We start from the raw sequence: 16,783 nt of genomic DNA, 5'->3' as shown, positions 1-16,783 counted from the left end.
CCAATTGACTTTTCAATCTGTGTTCAGGTAGGGGTCAATTGAAGAACTACACAGAGGTCAAAATTAAAAGATGCACCAATCATATTGAAAAATATTCCACATTATTTGCCTGATCATAAAGATTCCAAAAAGGTATAGTTTGGACTATCTGTGACTGAATTCTATGGAGTTACAGGATTAAAAACTGCAAGAATGGTGACAAAGGTCAGTGTCATTTTGTACAGGGGTCAAAAGTTGTTCTAATTTTAGTAAAAAGTGATGCAAATTACTGGTTGAGCTAATAGGATTAATAAATGGAATAGTGTTGACAGTGTTGAATGCTTGGTCTCCAAAGTAAAGGTCAAACAAGGTCTATGTCTATTGGATTCTATGACATGTGACATATGTTACCCTGTAACGTGATAAGTAAGGATGATACATGGTCCAAACTATTACTTTTTAAAACTGTGTTAAATCAACTAGTAATTTGCATCACTTTTAACCAAAATTGGAGCAACTTTAACTTTTGACCCCTGTACAAAATGAAACTGACCTTTGTCACCATTCTTGTTTTTATCCCGTAACTCCATAGAATTCAGTCACAGATAGTCCAAATTATACCTTTTTGGAATCTTTATGATCAGGCAAATAATGTGGAATATTTTTCAATATGATTGGTGCATCTTTTTATTTTGACCTCTGTGTAATTCTTCAATTGACCCCTACCTGACCATCGATTGAAAATTCAAGTGGCCAATCAGTTTTTTCAAAAGAGGATTGTCTGATTGTCTGAATATTTCTGCCGAATTTGATGCTTTTATCACCATTTTCAGGATTCCCCTCTAAATATTCTCTTATCCACTGCACTAAAAGTCAGACATACATTATTTTCAGGGGATAAGGACTTTCCAACAGTTCGCAGATGTGCATGAGCGTCATGCACACTGCCTAGGTCAGTGCTCTGTACAGACAGGAGATGACACACTTCATTCCCAACTCTTAATTTTTTTTATTATTTTTAACCGTAACTGCATCAAAATTAACAGTTATCTCTTTAAAAACAAGCTGAGTACTTTGTTTTCAGCAGTCCCCATAGCGGTTTGTTTTGATCGGCATATGCTTATAGACTGTTCACAGAAATGCACAAATTAGTACAGGTATATCATCACATGACCTCTAAAAGCCAAAATCTGAGTTGTTACAAATTTTGTGCAACGTGTTCTTGCTTTGTCCATATGCCACCCCTCCACCAAATTTAACTGAAATCTTCAAATGTTGATGAAACGGCATGACCTCGTTGTTGTAGGTAAGATTCCTGTTTAACAGAACTATAATTTCTATAGAACAAAGTGACATTTTTTATACTTTGTTGTGACTAAATAGTGCTTTCAAATTGATGTTGTGGCACACCCGTCCCATCATATAACCGGATGTAACATGCACATTATTAATGTGGGACGGGTGAAATCCCAGGATATATACTGTAATTTTAATAGACAAGTAATGTGACATACAAAGAGGGAAGCTGGCATAATATTGTAAAATTTAATTTCATGGCATTAATATAATGTATGTGAGCAGACAAGCTATCAAACCAAACAACCCCCCCCAGTTTGTTTTTTTTACACAAAATGAAAATCAGCAGCATCACAACCACTTTTGAGATGAAGACTGAACAATAAAGAAGGTAGCCCAAAAACAGGACTGCTGGTAGTAATGAAACTGACAAACCCACGGCTTCTACTTGTGACAATAACCATCTACAAAGGAGAGGTCTATGCTTAAAGATCTCAGGCAAGGCTGCTCTGCTATCACAAATACCTGGTATCTACTTACTGTACCATCAGTCCTGTTTTTGCACAAGAATGTAGCCATCCTGGATCAGATTACAACAGGAAAATCAATTCAAATACTTCCTGTATTGATCTTTTGTGGCTTAACTGATTCTGTTGATCTAAGAAGTGCAGATTCACCCCAGGCAGACAGAAGCATACCAACACTGGATTTCAACCAATAATCAACCAGGAGAGACAGGATCCTGGGTTACAGGTTCTGACAGCACTGCAGTCTGCTCCCCCTCTGGCCATCCGTAGTTGGTGGTACGCTGATGTCCACCACATTGTTTCCTGGAGAGTCATCATGGGCGGACCGCTCAGCAATTTGTTTCTGTGATACGATCCGGTAGATTTCTGTTGTGAAACAGATGAAATAGATTTTCAGTTTTTCCTTTAAATGCTGCTGTGCAGTCAGCAACATAAACAGTGCTGGTTGTAAAATACTGTGAAACTTGCCTAAACAGTCATTGTATAAATCGGATATTCACACTCAACGGACAAAAGCAAAAGTCTGAATGCTTTTATATGGTTTTCCGTGTAATAAACACTGTATATACCTCTCACATAAGAATAATAAGAAAGAACTTTATTAATCCTGAAAAACACTGGACAAAACGTCCTGTCCAATCGTATTTCCATTAAAAACCCCTCGCATATACCGGACAGAGTAGTCTGGACGTGGACGTGCCCAGTAACAGAGGTACAAAATGAAGCTAAGCACTGTCACTTGCCCATTTGAGGAATGTGGGTACTGTTTTTCCTTGATTAAAAGCCCGGGCGTTTATTTTTTTCATACCGCGATCAGACCCAGTGACTAAACGGGGCAGGCACTTATTAGCAAAATACTGCTTGTTGCCTGTACTGTAATATGGTGTTACATTCCGCACATATCCCTGAGTGTGACAAACCAAACCACTTTAGATCAGAGCCCTCTGAGTGGCTGCAAACCCATGCACCTGCTAAATGACGGAGACCGCAAGGGCTGTGATTTGTCACTTTTATGTTTTCACTCCTTCCTCTCCCATCATATTTTAAAAGTTTTTGGAGTGCACCTGCTGATTACATTTCAATCATGGATCAAATATGTTTGGTAGACAAGGCTGCAAACATGACCAATTTCGCAACACTGAGTCGGAAAAGACGTGCAAATGACCCGCAATTCATGGGGGGAAATTGCACGTACGTACCGTTGGTTTGGAGGCTGGTGATTGGATAAAGAAGTGGAGCTCGTTGAGGGACAAATTAATCGAGAAAAAGTCGCTGTTCCTGTGGCAAATTGCAATAAGAAGGAACAGAGAACTCTGAAAGCGTCACGCATGTCACTGTCATTGCATGGCCACAGAGTTAGTGAGCTGGAGAAGCATAAAACAGGCTTTAGGATTTTAATATACCACTTTGCAGCAGACTTAGAAAAAAAGAGTGACTCAACCAGGTGTAATCTTTTTAATGCACATAATGCCCGGTGCTTATTTAAGGCAGGCGTTAATTTTTTTCAAAGTTTTGACCTGGTCATTAAATAAGGCAGGCCCCTAATCAAGGTCAGGCATTTGATCAAGGAAATACATAAGCCCAATTGGTACTGGGGATTCCCTGTAGATCGTTCACTGAGGAAGTCATCTCATCTACTCAAAGTGATGTTAATCAGTGAAATCAACTGCTGGAGTCAGTGGCTGCAAAGAAAACCTGCACCCTCTTGTCCCTTTCTGGATTACTTTGGACACCACTGATACAAACAATTTTCTCAGGTTTTATGCATATAATGGATTTCAATTATAGTAAGTCCCTTCGGCTGCTCCCTTGTTTGCACTCGGGGTCGCCACAGCAAATCCAAAGTGGATCTGCATGTTGAACTGGCACAGGTTTTACGCCGGATACCCTTCCTGACGCAACTCCACATTACATGGAGAAATGTGGCAGGGGTGGGATTTGAATGGATTTCAATTATAATGGACAAAATTTGCTGGTCCACCTGAATCCATTATATGCAAGTTTTACTGTATCTTCCAAAACTTTAAAAAAAAAATTAAATTATAGGAAGAAATACCCACAAAGATACACAGTTGTAATTGTAAGTCTGGTTTAAGATACTTATACACATTCTAAAACGCTGAACAAGGCCATTGAAGAGCAGCTGAAGGTTAGCTCTATTTCAGAGTCACGCTTGATGATACTCAGCTTCACTATGGTCTTTAAATGTTTAAATGTCTCATATTAGGAACTTAGCAGCTTGTCAGACAGACTAGATGCCACGTAATTTCCTCTTTCTAAATTCACACAATACTGACATGTTCATTCACCCTGCTTCATACAGATATCATGATCGATTAATCAATCAATCAATCAACTTTTTTCTTATATAGCGCCAAATCACAACAAACAGTTGCCCCAAGGCGCTCCATATTGCAAGGCAAGGCCTTGCAATATGGATTAACAGTTTAATTGGATACTTGTCCATAAACTGAGTTAAACATCTTGAACCACATCTTGTCCTTTGACATACATATTAAAGAAATGACCAACAATGGCCTTTTTTTTAACCAGTTTGATCCATTTTGTCCATAGTTGATGATGATTGAATGGTTCAGGCTTTTATTTCATTTACAGTTGACTATTGCAATGTGTTGTGCCTAGGCTTGCCACACACTTATACCCCAATTCTTCATGTCAGACCATTTCATATACAAGTCCCTTCGGCTGCTCCCTTGTTTTTGCACTCGGGGTCGCCACAGCAAATCCAAGGTGGATCTGCATATTGAATTGGCACAGGTTTTATGCCGGATGCCCTTCATGGAGAAATGCGGCAGGGGTAGGATTTGAACCCGGAGCCTTCTGAACTGAAACCAAGTGCATTAACCACTTGGCCACCACCCCTGCTATGTGACCATTTCATATATTTTATATTATATATATATATATATATATATATATATATATATATATATACACACACACACACACACATCAATTTTAAAATGTGTGTTTGTGTGGTGAATGGTGGTAGTGCTTTTTCTGCAACCAATGTTAACTTTTGCAAAGCATTTGATTCAGTTGATCAGACTGCTCTCTGGCCATCATAGCAAGCCTATACACCGACACTGTGAGTGCTGTACAGAAAGGGGCCAGAAAGTCTGAATTTTTATCAAGTGAAAACTGGTGTTAGTCAGGGATGTTTTCTAGCTCCTACAGTGTTCAATGCTTGCATGGACTGAGTGTGTGTAGTATTGTGGGAACCATCAACATAGATACCATGTTGATGAGGAAAGATTTACTGACCTTGACTTCACAGACGATGCCATGACCTTTGCATAATCAACAGAAAGTTTGCTTATAGCACTGACTGAGCAATCACACTGTCTGGGTTTGCGATTGTCCTGGATCAAGACTAATATGCAGGCTTTTAATGAATTCCATGACTCGGTCATCAGAAGTGTATCTGTATGCGACAAAAGTGTTGAACTTGTAGAAACATTTACATATCTTGGCAGTGCCATTCATGTCTCTGGGTTCTCAGCCTATGAGATTTAAGAGAGGGTTTTTTTTGGCTGTACCAGGTCCAACTCCTTAAAGTTTAGGGTCCCGGTGCTTCCTATTTTCTGTATGGTTGTAAGACTGACACAAACCAGTGACCTAAGGCAACCACTGGATGACTTTGAGACTAGGTCGCTTCTGAAGATCCTTAGGCTCCTATCTCACTGCAACAGCCTGCGAACAGCATCCTCGAACAAATTTGTACCCACACATCGCTTGTTTGTTGAACAAAAATAAATAAATAAATAAATCACCAAGATGAACTCCCTCGTCAAATCGTCAGGCGGGCACCTCGTACCCCTCACCACGTTGTCTCTGCGACTCAGAACATGCGCATTTTATTTTTAATTGGAGCACTTCCAACAGATCACAGTGCCTGTTTGTCCTGTCATAGCAGAGATGTGCAAACTAATGGAACTCTATGCGTGGACCGGATGTGAAGGCACCATCAAGCTGTATAGGCACGCTTTACACATTGTCTCCGGCCACGAACAAAATTTTCTCTTATTCATTTATTTATTTATTTATCTGAGGACTGCAGTCTCATGCTGCCGGCTGGGCCATGGACAGTGGACTTCACCTGTGTGGAGAACGTGTATGAGGCGATCCAGATGTTTGCTTTGTGTTCATTGCCTGCGAGGATGTCAGTGTAACTTGAGAGATGCAGCTCAGTGGACAGAATTCTGTGAGTAGATGTTCACGCATTTCTTCTTATTATTTACAGTGCTTTTTCTGCCTAAAGTTGGGGGACTTTTCACTGCCTCTTTCAAACAATAACACTGTAATAGTCCACATCCATCCTGAGCACTGTGCGTGTAAACATGTGGTCATCTCAGCCGCGGCAGTGGCGCAGAACATCCGTGAGGGTGCCTCGTGGTATTCACAGGCAAATCCTCGCCAATACGGCTCGACTTTCACATGTGCGCTGCACACCATGTCAGTGTGCTCTCATGCAGTGTGTGCATAGACTGCTCGAGATTTGTGGTCATATTTTCACCTCCACTCCAGACCGCATTCAGCAGACAGTCAGCTGTCATGTGCTCACGTGTTTGGAGGACCAATTCAATGTGATTCCACATGAGAAAATGATTGCCTTTTCGCACGATGTTGCATCTCTGCCTCCTCGCCACCAGTGAGCTACTACCCTTAGGGAAAGCTGGAATGACGTTGTCTCACATGAGTAGTTATTTAGGGACAGAGATGAGAAGCATTACACTATGAGGGAACATCAGCTATGACATTTTGGCCATGTTTGTTTGTGCATGATCTTGCACAAAAGGTGCCTCAATGTTGATGACCTCAATGGTTTAAGAAAGCAAAGAGGATGTCCATGCTTCACCTGGCTGTGGCAGACAGACTTGAGAGGTGGAGGTGGACTGATTGTCTCTCTGGGTGATTGCCGTCCAGGGCCCAAAGCAGTTCCATGGTGTGGTGAATGTGGCAACATGCAACACCAGTGCATGCTCCAGCCATCAGCCACATGCTGATACCAACTTCAGCAAAGACCTTCAGTAAGTATACACGTGAGATCTTCACTCCATATCTGAGTGGAAAAGTATGTGCCAGCAACTACGTCTTTGAAAGCTGCTAAGAGAGAAAAGTAAGTGAAAAGGGCTTCAACGGTCGGCGCTACAGCTAGTCTTCCAGTCAGCCAGTCTCTCTCATGGTCAGCTCATACAGTTAGTGCAGGGGGATAAGCAGCTTGTTATAGATGATGTGGAAGTCCTCAGCAAGCTTCCACTTCCAGGTCTGTACTCAATTGTCCCATGTACACACAATGCTGCCAGTAGTTGCATGTTGTTACATGTGGCCCATCCACCAAAAATGGCCATAGGAAAATCATCACTCAAACAGTTGATGGATAATGATGTGGTGCCGGCTGTGACTCAGAGTTTACAGCCAGAAGATGAACTTTGGATGTCATTCAGAATATTTTTTCAATACATAGCAGCCTGTGATAATGCAGCAAGGCTAGTACCAGAAAAAGCATGTGTGCCTCCAGTATTCTAAACACTGACTGGCTGTGACACTGTGTGAAGCTTTACTGGTCATGCGACTGTGTAGACTGTCGCTTCAGAGCTCAGACACGCCCTGTTGAAACTATCATCTGTCCTGTAGGTAATGGTCGTGATCACTTAATTTACTGTCCTTTTTTATGACCAAACCAGCACATGCACAGAAATAGACCAGGCAAGGAGGAAGCTATTCGTGAAGAGGCACAATGTGTTGTCAAACCCTCCAACAAAGGATGTCCTAGAGGAGGCGCATCATGTTAACAGAGCAGTGTGTACGAGTGAGGCCATTTGCAAGATCTGATGGTGGCATCCACACTGGAACTATTATACGTATAATGTTAAGCCCACTGTGATATTCTGTGATTTTGGGCTATACAGTTTTTTTTTTTAAAGCTAGCCATCTCTTAAATTACAGGTGCATCTCAAAACATTTTTGTCAGGTTTTCAGAAAGTGAAAATTTGGTATCTTCTAATTCATTACATATAAATGTGTCAAGCATATTTTTTTTCATTTTGATAATTATGGTCTACAGTGCAAAAAAAAAAAAAGCAAAATATTTCACTAACTCAGTATTGATGCAATATAAATACTGTGAATCTCTTAGTACGGTACACACAACCACAATCAATGGGAAGATGTCTGACTTGACAGTTATCCAGAAGACACTCATTGACACCCTCCATAAGTAAGGTAAGGTAAGCTAAAGAAGGTCATTGCTGAAATGGCTGTCTGTTCGCAGAGTGCTGTATCAGATTCATGGAAAGTTGACTGGAAGGAAAAAGTGTGGTAGGAAAAGATGTACAAAAAATAGGGATAGGAAGACTGTCAAGAAAATCTGATTCAAGAACTTGGAGGAGTTGACGTTAAAGTCAGTGCATCAAGGTTCAACAAGCACAGACATGATCATGAAATGGACAACAAATGCCACATCTCTAGTGTCGAACCACTCCTGAACCAAAGACAATGTCCAATGTGTCTTACCTGGGGCAAAGGAGAAAATTAACTAGATGTTGCTCAAAGGTCCAAAGTCCTCTTTCCATATGAAAGTAACAGTACAAATAGGACGGTTTGGAGAAAAAGCCAGAGAGGTGAGATTGAGATGGTTTGGGCATGTGCAGAGGAGCAACCTGGGGTTCCATAACACCTCGGCAGTGCCACAGGCAGATGGCCTCCATTCCACACTGTGCTGATGCAATAATTATACAAAATCAGCTCTAACCAGGCACTGAGTGCATAAATGAACATACTTTCAGAATTCTGACTTTCATGTATTATAATTTTTTTAACTAATCCTATGAAATACTGTAATATTTTGAAATAACCATAGTCTATTTTTTGGATCTGTAGCCAGTAATTATCAAATTAAAAAAAAAAAATGAAACATTTTAATTTATATGTAATTAATGTAGAACATATAAAATTTTCAAATTCTGAAATACCTGCCAAAAGATATTTAACTTTTTCATGATATTCAATTTTTCTGTGATGCACCTGTAGTGCCACCAATTCTCTTCTTCCCAAGCTGGACTTAAGGTTGCATCATGCCTGCAAGCTCTCTGGTAGTTTTGTTGTGAAAGTGTAGGTACACGGACCCACAACAGGGGGCGCAAATGAACGGACAATGGAGGAAGTCAAATAACAACGCTTTACTGTTGTGAATAAGCACAACAAACACGGCAGATCACAACAGTAAGCAATGAAGTCAATTCACAAAAATGTGTCACATGGGCAGGCTCGAAGATAAGAGACGTCCGTCCAAAGCAGAACCGGAACCACACGATTTCCTCTGCCACCGAACCCCGGGAATACTGGAGCCGCCAAGTCCCGAACTCCCAGGTGGCCACTGCCTCCGCTTGTCGGATCTGGTACTGCTGGCGAGGAACAAAAACAGTTAGATGTGGATGCGTTTGCACCCAGCAACACGTATGGTGGGAAAACCACCTCCACCTCTCATCAGAAACTGGTAAGTGCAGGAGTGTGAGTACTTATCAAAGAGGTAGGGAAAAAGTCCAACACAGTCTCCAGCTGTAAATACTCACTGTCTGCTATTAAACACACAAAGCAACAAAGTATTATTGTCGGGAAGACAACACAATCGGCTGAGCACTTTACCTCCTAGGTAGAGCGATATCTCGGCAACGAGGTGGAGATGTCGTCTTGCTGATATACCACTGAAGATCAGATGATTGGTGACAGCTGTCGTAGGTGATAAGTGACAGCTGTCACCCCGGCTGCTCCTGTGAGGCGGCAGCGCCCTCTTGTGCCTGGAGCCCGCACTCCAGGCAGGGTGTCCTCTGGTGGTGGTGGGCCAGCAGTACCTCCTCTTCAGCGGCCCACACAACAGGACCCCCCCCTCAACGGGCGCCTCCTGGCGCCCGACCAGGCTTGTCCGGGTGGCGGCGGTAGAAGTCGGCCAGGAGGGCCGGGTCCAGGATGAAGCTCTTCTTCACCCAGGAGCGTTCTTCGGGTCCGTACCCCTCCCAGTCCACCAAATACTGGAAGCCCCGGCCCATCCTACGGACATCCAAAAGCCGGCGCACAGTCCAAGCCGGCTCGCCATCGATGATCCGGGCAGGAGGTGGTGCCGGACCCGGAGCACAGAGGGGTGAGGTGTGATGCGGCTTTATCCGGGACACATGGAACACAGGATGGATCCGCAGTGAGGCCGGAAGCTGAAGCCTCACTGCGGCTGGACTGATGACCTTGAGGATCTTGAAGGGGCCGATGTAACGATCCTGCAGTTTAGGGGAGTCCACTTTGAGGGGTATGTCCTTTGTCGACAACCACACCTCCTGCCCTGGCCGATACGCAGGGGCCGGGGTCCGCCGACGGTCTGCATGGGCTTTTGCCCTCGTCCGGGCCTTTAGCAAAGCAGAACGGGCGGCGCGCCACACCCGACGGCACTTCCGCAGGTGGGCCTGGACTGAGGGCACACCGACCTCTCCCTCAACCACCGGAAACAACAGGGGCTGGTACCCCAGACTCACCTCAAAAGGGGAGAGGCCGGTGGCAGAAGACACCTGGCTGTTATGGGCATACTCGATCCAGGCCAAATGGGTACTCCAGGCCGCCGGGTGTGCTGCCGTCACGCAGCGCAGGGCCTGTTCCACCTCCTGATTGGCCCGTTCTGCTTGCCCGTTGGTCTGAGGATGATACCCGGACGAGAGACTCACCGTGGCCCCCAGTTCCCGGCAGAAGCTCCTCCAGACTTGCGAGGAGAACTGGGTACCGCGATCGGAGACGATGTCTGTTGGGATCCCATGCAGCCGGACGACGTGGTGGACCAAGAGGTCCACTGTCTCCTGGGCAGTCGGGAGCTTCGGGAGGGCCACGAAGTGGGCCGCCTTGGAGAATCGGTCCACTATCGTGAGGATGGTGGTGTTGCCCTGGGACGGCGGGAGGCCCGTGACAAAATCCAGGCCGATGTGGGACCAGGGGCGATGAGGCACAGGCAGCGGCTGGAGCAGTCCCGATGCCCTGCAGTGGTCAGCCTTGCCCCTGGCGCAGGTGGTGCAGGCCTGGATATAATCCCAGACGTCGGCGTACAGGGACACCCACCAGAAGCGCTGCCGGACAACTGCCACGGTTCTTCGCACCCCTGGATGACAGGAGAACCTGGAGCCGTGACAGAAGTCCAGGACTGCAGCCCTGGCCTCTGGTGGGACGTAAAGTTTGTTCTTCGGCCCAGTTCCGGGGTCCGGGCTCCGTGCCAGGGCCTCCCGGACGGTTTTCTCTACGTCCCAGGTGAGAGTGGCCACGATAGCGGACTCCGGGATGATAGGTTCTGGTGGATCCGACAACTCCGTTTCGACTTCGTCTTCATGCACCCGGGACAAGGCATCCGATCTCTGGTTTTTGGTCCCGGGGCGGTAGGTGATCCGGAAGTCAAAATGGCCGAAGAACAGTGACCAGCGGGCTTGCCTGGCGTTCAGCCGCTTGGCGGTCCTGATATACTCCAGGTTCCGGTGGTCAGTGAAAACCGTGAATGGCACGGACGTTCCCTCCAACAGATGTCTCCACTCTTCAAGAGCCTCTTTCAACACAAGGAGTTCTCGATTGCCGACGTCATAGTTCCGTTCGGCCGGGGTCAACCTGCGGGAAAAATAGGCACACGGGTGAAGGACCTTATCGGTCTCTCCGCTCTGGGAAAGCACAGCTCCTATCCCTGAGTCCGAGGCGTCCACTTCAACCACAAACTGGCGACTAGGATCGGGCTGCACCAGAACGGGTGCAGACGAGAAGCACCGTTTCAACTCCTTGAACGCGGCATCGCACCGATCCGACCAGGTGAAGGGGACTTTTGGAGAGGTCAGGGCTGTCAGGGGGCTAACTACCTGACTGTAGCCCTTAATGAACCTCCTGTAGAAATTTGCAAAGCCGAGGAACTGTTGCAGCTTCCTACGGCTGGTAGGTTGGGGCCAGTCTCTCACCGCCGCAACCTTGGCCGGATCAGGAGCGACGGAGTTGGGGGAGATGATAAACCCCAGGAAGGACAAAGAAGTGCGGTGAAATTCACACTTCTCACCCTTCACAAACAGCCGGTTCTCCAACAACCGCTGCAGGACCTGACGTACATGCCGGACATGGGTCTCAGGATCCGGAGAAAAGATGAGTATATCGTCCAGATATACGAAGACGAATCGGTGCAGAAAATCCCGCAAGACATCATTAACCAATGCTTGGAATGTCGCGGGGGCGTTTGTAAGGCCGAACGGCATGACCAGGTACTCAAAGTGACCTAATGGGGTGTTAAATGCCGTCTTCCACTTGTCTCCCTTCCGGATCCGAACCAGGTGATACGCATTTCTAAGATCCAGCTTAGTGAAAATTTGGGCTCCATGCAGGGGCGTGAACACTGAATCCAACAAGGGCAACGGGTATGGGTTACGAACCGTGATTTCGTTCAGCCCCCTATAATCAATGCATGGACGAAGTCCGCCATCTTTTTTTCCCACAAAAAAGAAACCTGCACCCATCGGGGAGGTGGAATTCCGGATCAACCCGGCAGCTAAAGAGTCCCGGATGTAGGTCTCCATTGATTCGGGCTCAGGTCGTGAGAGGTTGTACAGCCTGCTGGACGGGAACTCAACGCCCGGAACCAAATCAATGGCACAATCGTACGGACGGTGCGGGGGAAGGGTGAGCACCAGATCCTTACTGAACACATCCACAAGGTCATGGTACTCCACCGGCACCGTCCCAAGATTGGGCGGGACTCTGACCTCCTCCCTAGCCTGGGAACCGGGATGAACCGAGGAACCTAAACATACCCGATGGCAGGTCTCGCTCCACTGAACCACTACCCCGGACGGCAAATCGATCCGGGGATTGTGTTTTAACATCCAGGGGAACCCGAGAATCACACGGGAGGTGGCAGGAGTCACGAAAAACTCGATCTCCTCCCTGTGGTTCCCTGACACCACCAGAGTTACTGGTGGTGTCTTATGTGTGATTAGAGGGAGTAGGGAGCCATCTAGTGCCCGCACCTGCACTGGTGAAGTAAGCGCCACCAGAGGGAGCCCTGCCTCCCTGGCCCATCTGCTGTCTAGCAGATTCCCTTCAGAGCCCGTGTCCACCAGTGCTGGGGCCTGAAGGGTTAAATCCTCGTAAAGGATTGTAACTGGGAGTCGTGTGGCAATATGGGTATGTCCCACGTGAATGTCTTGGCCCACCCCTAGCCCAGTTTCTAGGGGCGGGCGTTGGTGTTTAACAGCTCGGGGCAGTCTCTCAATTGGTGCTCTATCGAGCCACAAACAAAGCACGCTCCGCGGACCAGCCTCCTCGGTCTATCTGGTGGCCTAAATGTGGCCCTGCTCGTGTCCATAGCTTCATCAGCAGGGGGAGCTATAACCATACGGAGCGTAGAGGCCGTGGAGCGTGGGGAGGGCGGAACTCGGTCGGAACCGGAAGGGAGAGGGACGGCGCGTGCCCGGCCACGCCCTTCGTCTCGTTCCCGACGGCGTTCTTCTAACCGATTGTCTAACCGTATAACGAGATCAATAAGCCCGTCTAAATCCCGCGGTTCGTCCTTAGCCACCAGGTGCTCCTTCAGAACCAATGACAGTCCGTTTACGAAGGCGGCACGGAGGGCAGTGCTATTCCAGCCGGACCTCGCAGCCGCGATGCGGAAGTCGACTGCATAAGCAGCTGCGCTCCGGCGCCCCTATCTCATTGACAGCAGCACGGCTGAAGCGGTCTCTCCTCTATTTGGGTGATCGAACACTGTTCTGAACTCCCTCACAAACCCATCATATGTCAGAAGGAGCCGTGAATTTTGCTCCCAGAGCGCTGTAGCCCAAGCGCGTGCCTCACCGCGAAGCAGATTAATCACATAAGCTACCTTACTAGCATCAGTCGCGTACATGACGGGACGTTGTGCGAAGACGAGCGAACACTGCATAAGGAAGTCCGCGCACGTCTCCACACAACCCCCGTACGGCTCTGGAGGGCTTATGTATGCTTCAGGGGAAGGTGGGAGGGGTCGTTGAACGACCTGTGGAACGTCACTGTTGCGCACAGGATCGACAGGAGGGGGAGCCGCAGCAGCGCCCTGAGGGCGCGCTTCCACCTGCGCGGCGAGAGCCTCCACCCTGCGGTTAAGGAGGACGTTCTGCTCGGTCATTAGATCCAACCGAGCTGTAAAAGCGGTGAGGATTCGCTGCAACTCACCGATCATTCCTCCTGCAGACGCCTGTGCGCCCTGCTCTTCCATTGGCCGTTCAACAACCGGTTGACGCCCCTCGGGGTCCATGACGTTGGCCGAGATATCCTGTTGTGAAAGTGTAGGTACACGGACCCACAACAGGGGGCGCAAATGAACGGACAATGGAGGAAGTCAAATAACAACGCTTTACTGTTGTGAATAAGCACAACAAACACGGTAGATCACAATAGTAAGCAATGAAGTCAATTCACAAAAATGTGTCACGTGGGCAGGCTCGAAGATAAGAGACGTCCGTCCAAAGCAGAACCGGAACCACACGATTTCCTCCGCCACCGAACCCCGGGAATACTGGAGCCGCCAAGTCCCGAACTCCCAGGTGGCCACTGCCTCCGCTTGTCGGATCTGGTACTGCTGGCGAGGAACAAAAACAGTTAGATGTGGATGCGTTTGCACCCAGCAACACGTATGGTGGGAAAACCACCTCCACCTCTCATCAGAAACTGGTAAGTGCAGGAGTGCGAGTACTTATCAAAGAGGTAGGGAAAAAGTCCAACACAGTCTCCAGCTGTAAATACTCACTGTCTGCTATTAAACACACAAAGCAACAAAGTATTATTGTCGGGAAGACAACACAATCGGCTGAGCACTTTACCTCCTAGGTAGAGCGATATCTCGGCAACGAGGTGGAGATGTCGTCTTGCTGATATACCACTGAAGATCAGATGATTGGTGACAGCTGTCGTAGGTGATAAGTGACAGCTGTCACCCCGGCTGCTCCTGTGAGGCGGCAGCGCCCTCTTGTGCCTGGAGCCCGCACTCCAGGCAGGGTGTCCTCTGGTGGTGGTGGGCCAGCAGTACCTCCTCTTCAGCGGCCCACACAACAAGTTTGTTTGGTTGTTGCAATAGATATTACACGTGACACATGGATCACGTGATATGTGTTTACGCAGCCATACTGAACAGCAACTCTCGCATGGCATGGACGGCAAGTGACTGAACCTTAAGTTTATCAGTTGTGATTTTTTTGCCTTATTTACGACTGCCAAGACAAATCATATCACCATGGTGTTTCATTGCTGTGCATAAGATTGCACGATCAGTCAGAAGAAGGGCTCCGGGTACATCTTTATCATTGTCCTGCAGATAAAGAGCAGTGTGAAAAGTGGGTAGCTGCTGTGAGAAGAGAGGCTTGGCACCAGACCTAGTACTCCCGACTATGCAGCAAACACTTCATATTGGGTGAATAGATAGAATTTCAGCCTTGGAGTATGACCACATTCTGCACCCATCCAGCCATCAAGAAGCTGTAGACATCCAAACTTTTATATGCCTTCAGGGCGTCTCCTGTGTAGGGTGATGGAGTGTTGATAAATTAGGTGAAAATGTCTGGATACCGCACATCTGGTTTCTGCTCAAAATTGATAAAACTAGCTCGAGGGAAATCTTGTAGGGATCAAAACTGATTGTGTTTTCTCTAAATATCTCTTCTGATGTTCAGGATCGAGTGCTTTTGCTATATCAGACAAAATAAGTTGGCCGTCCACCAACGATCCGGCATCAGCCATGCTGTGGTGTACACAGAGCTTGCCGTCCATTATGGCTGCGTAAGCATAACCACGTGTTGCATGTGACGTCAGTGCTCATTGTCTATAGCTTTATTTGTTTCCAAATTTCAGTTGCTAGCCCCCTGCCCAACCCAGAGACAAAGAGGCTTCCTTTATCCAACATGATGGCCTCGCACAGTGGCCAGTGTCCAGGAAGATGGGTGGACAATGTTGTAGAATAATCATCCTCACCACCAAGACTTAATTTGTTCTCACTGTGCTTTTCTTGGTTTCAAAATCACCTCAGCTGATATTTCTCACATTGCTCATGGGTTTAACATCTTAGAAGAGCAGCAGCTTTTCATTTCCACATTAAATAGCAATGCCATCACCCTCCAGTTTGGATACTTGAAGTGCAGCATTTACCATAAAATACCAACTTCATTTATAAAGCACCTTAAAACAGCCAGCACTGACACAAGGTGCTATACACTACAAACATAATACAAATTAAAACAATAAAAAAAATAAATAAAAAGAACCACTAAAATACAATTAAAAAGTTATTAAACTAAGCCTTGTTGGTGTCAAAAGCCAAGGAAAAAGATAAATTTTTAAACAAACTTTAAAAATGACCAATGAGGGTGCCTCCCTAACACCCAGAGGCAAACTGTTCCACAGACTGGGAGCACCAGAAAAAACCCTGTCCTCTGAGTTTTCTCTTCGACCTAGGCACATGCAGGAGCAGCTGTTTAGCCGACCTGAAAGACCGACTAGGTACATAAGACTGAAGAAGCCCAGAGAGGTACAAGGGAGATAAAACATGGAGGGATGAACTTAAAAAAAGAACATAAGAATTTTAAAATGAACCAGCAACCAGTGAAGTGTGGCCAGGAAAGGAGTCATAGGGGAGGTGATGGTCTAGTGGTTAAGGTGTTGGGCTTGAGTCCAGAAGATCATGGGTTCAAATCCCCGCCTGATTGGAAAATCACTAAAGGCCCTATTGCTCCCAGTGAGTAGTGAGCACCTTGTATGGCAGCACCCTGACATCGGGGTGAATGTGAGGCAGAATTGTAAAGCGCTTTGAGCGTCTGATGCTGATGGAAAAGCGCTATATAAATGCAGTCCATTTACCATATGCTCCCCCCTCCAAGCTCCTGTCAAAAGCTGTGCCGCAACACTCTGGACCAACTGCAGACGGGAGAGAAGCGACTGAT

General features: G+C 46.7%; 1 protein-coding gene and 1 long non-coding RNA gene across 2 annotated transcripts in view; one reads left to right on the top strand and one right to left on the bottom strand.

The window, feature by feature from the left end:
* Positions 1-976: 976 nt before the first annotated feature.
* Positions 977-16,743, top strand: LOC117521737. The gene is made up of 3 exons (XR_004564036.1): positions 977-1,173; positions 15,028-15,037; positions 16,734-16,743. It is a non-coding gene; the product is annotated as an uncharacterized LOC117521737 (long non-coding RNA).
* Positions 1,506-16,783, bottom strand: part of LOC117521736 (ras-related protein Rab-11B) — a 28,708-nt gene continuing 13,430 nt past the window's right edge. The window contains exon 5 of the mRNA XM_034183078.1: positions 1,506-2,168. Within this exon, the coding sequence (XP_034038969.1) occupies positions 2,023-2,168 (146 nt within the window). The 3' untranslated portion in view covers positions 1,506-2,022. The remainder of the gene's footprint in view (positions 2,169-16,783) is intronic.

Source organism: Thalassophryne amazonica, chromosome 12, assembly GCF_902500255.1.
Source record: "Thalassophryne amazonica chromosome 12, fThaAma1.1, whole genome shotgun sequence".
In the NCBI taxonomy this organism is placed as follows: domain Eukaryota; kingdom Metazoa; phylum Chordata; class Actinopteri; order Batrachoidiformes; family Batrachoididae; genus Thalassophryne; species Thalassophryne amazonica.
The sequence above is the reverse complement of the archived record's forward strand: the minus strand, read 5'-3'. Positions and strand labels throughout refer to the sequence as shown.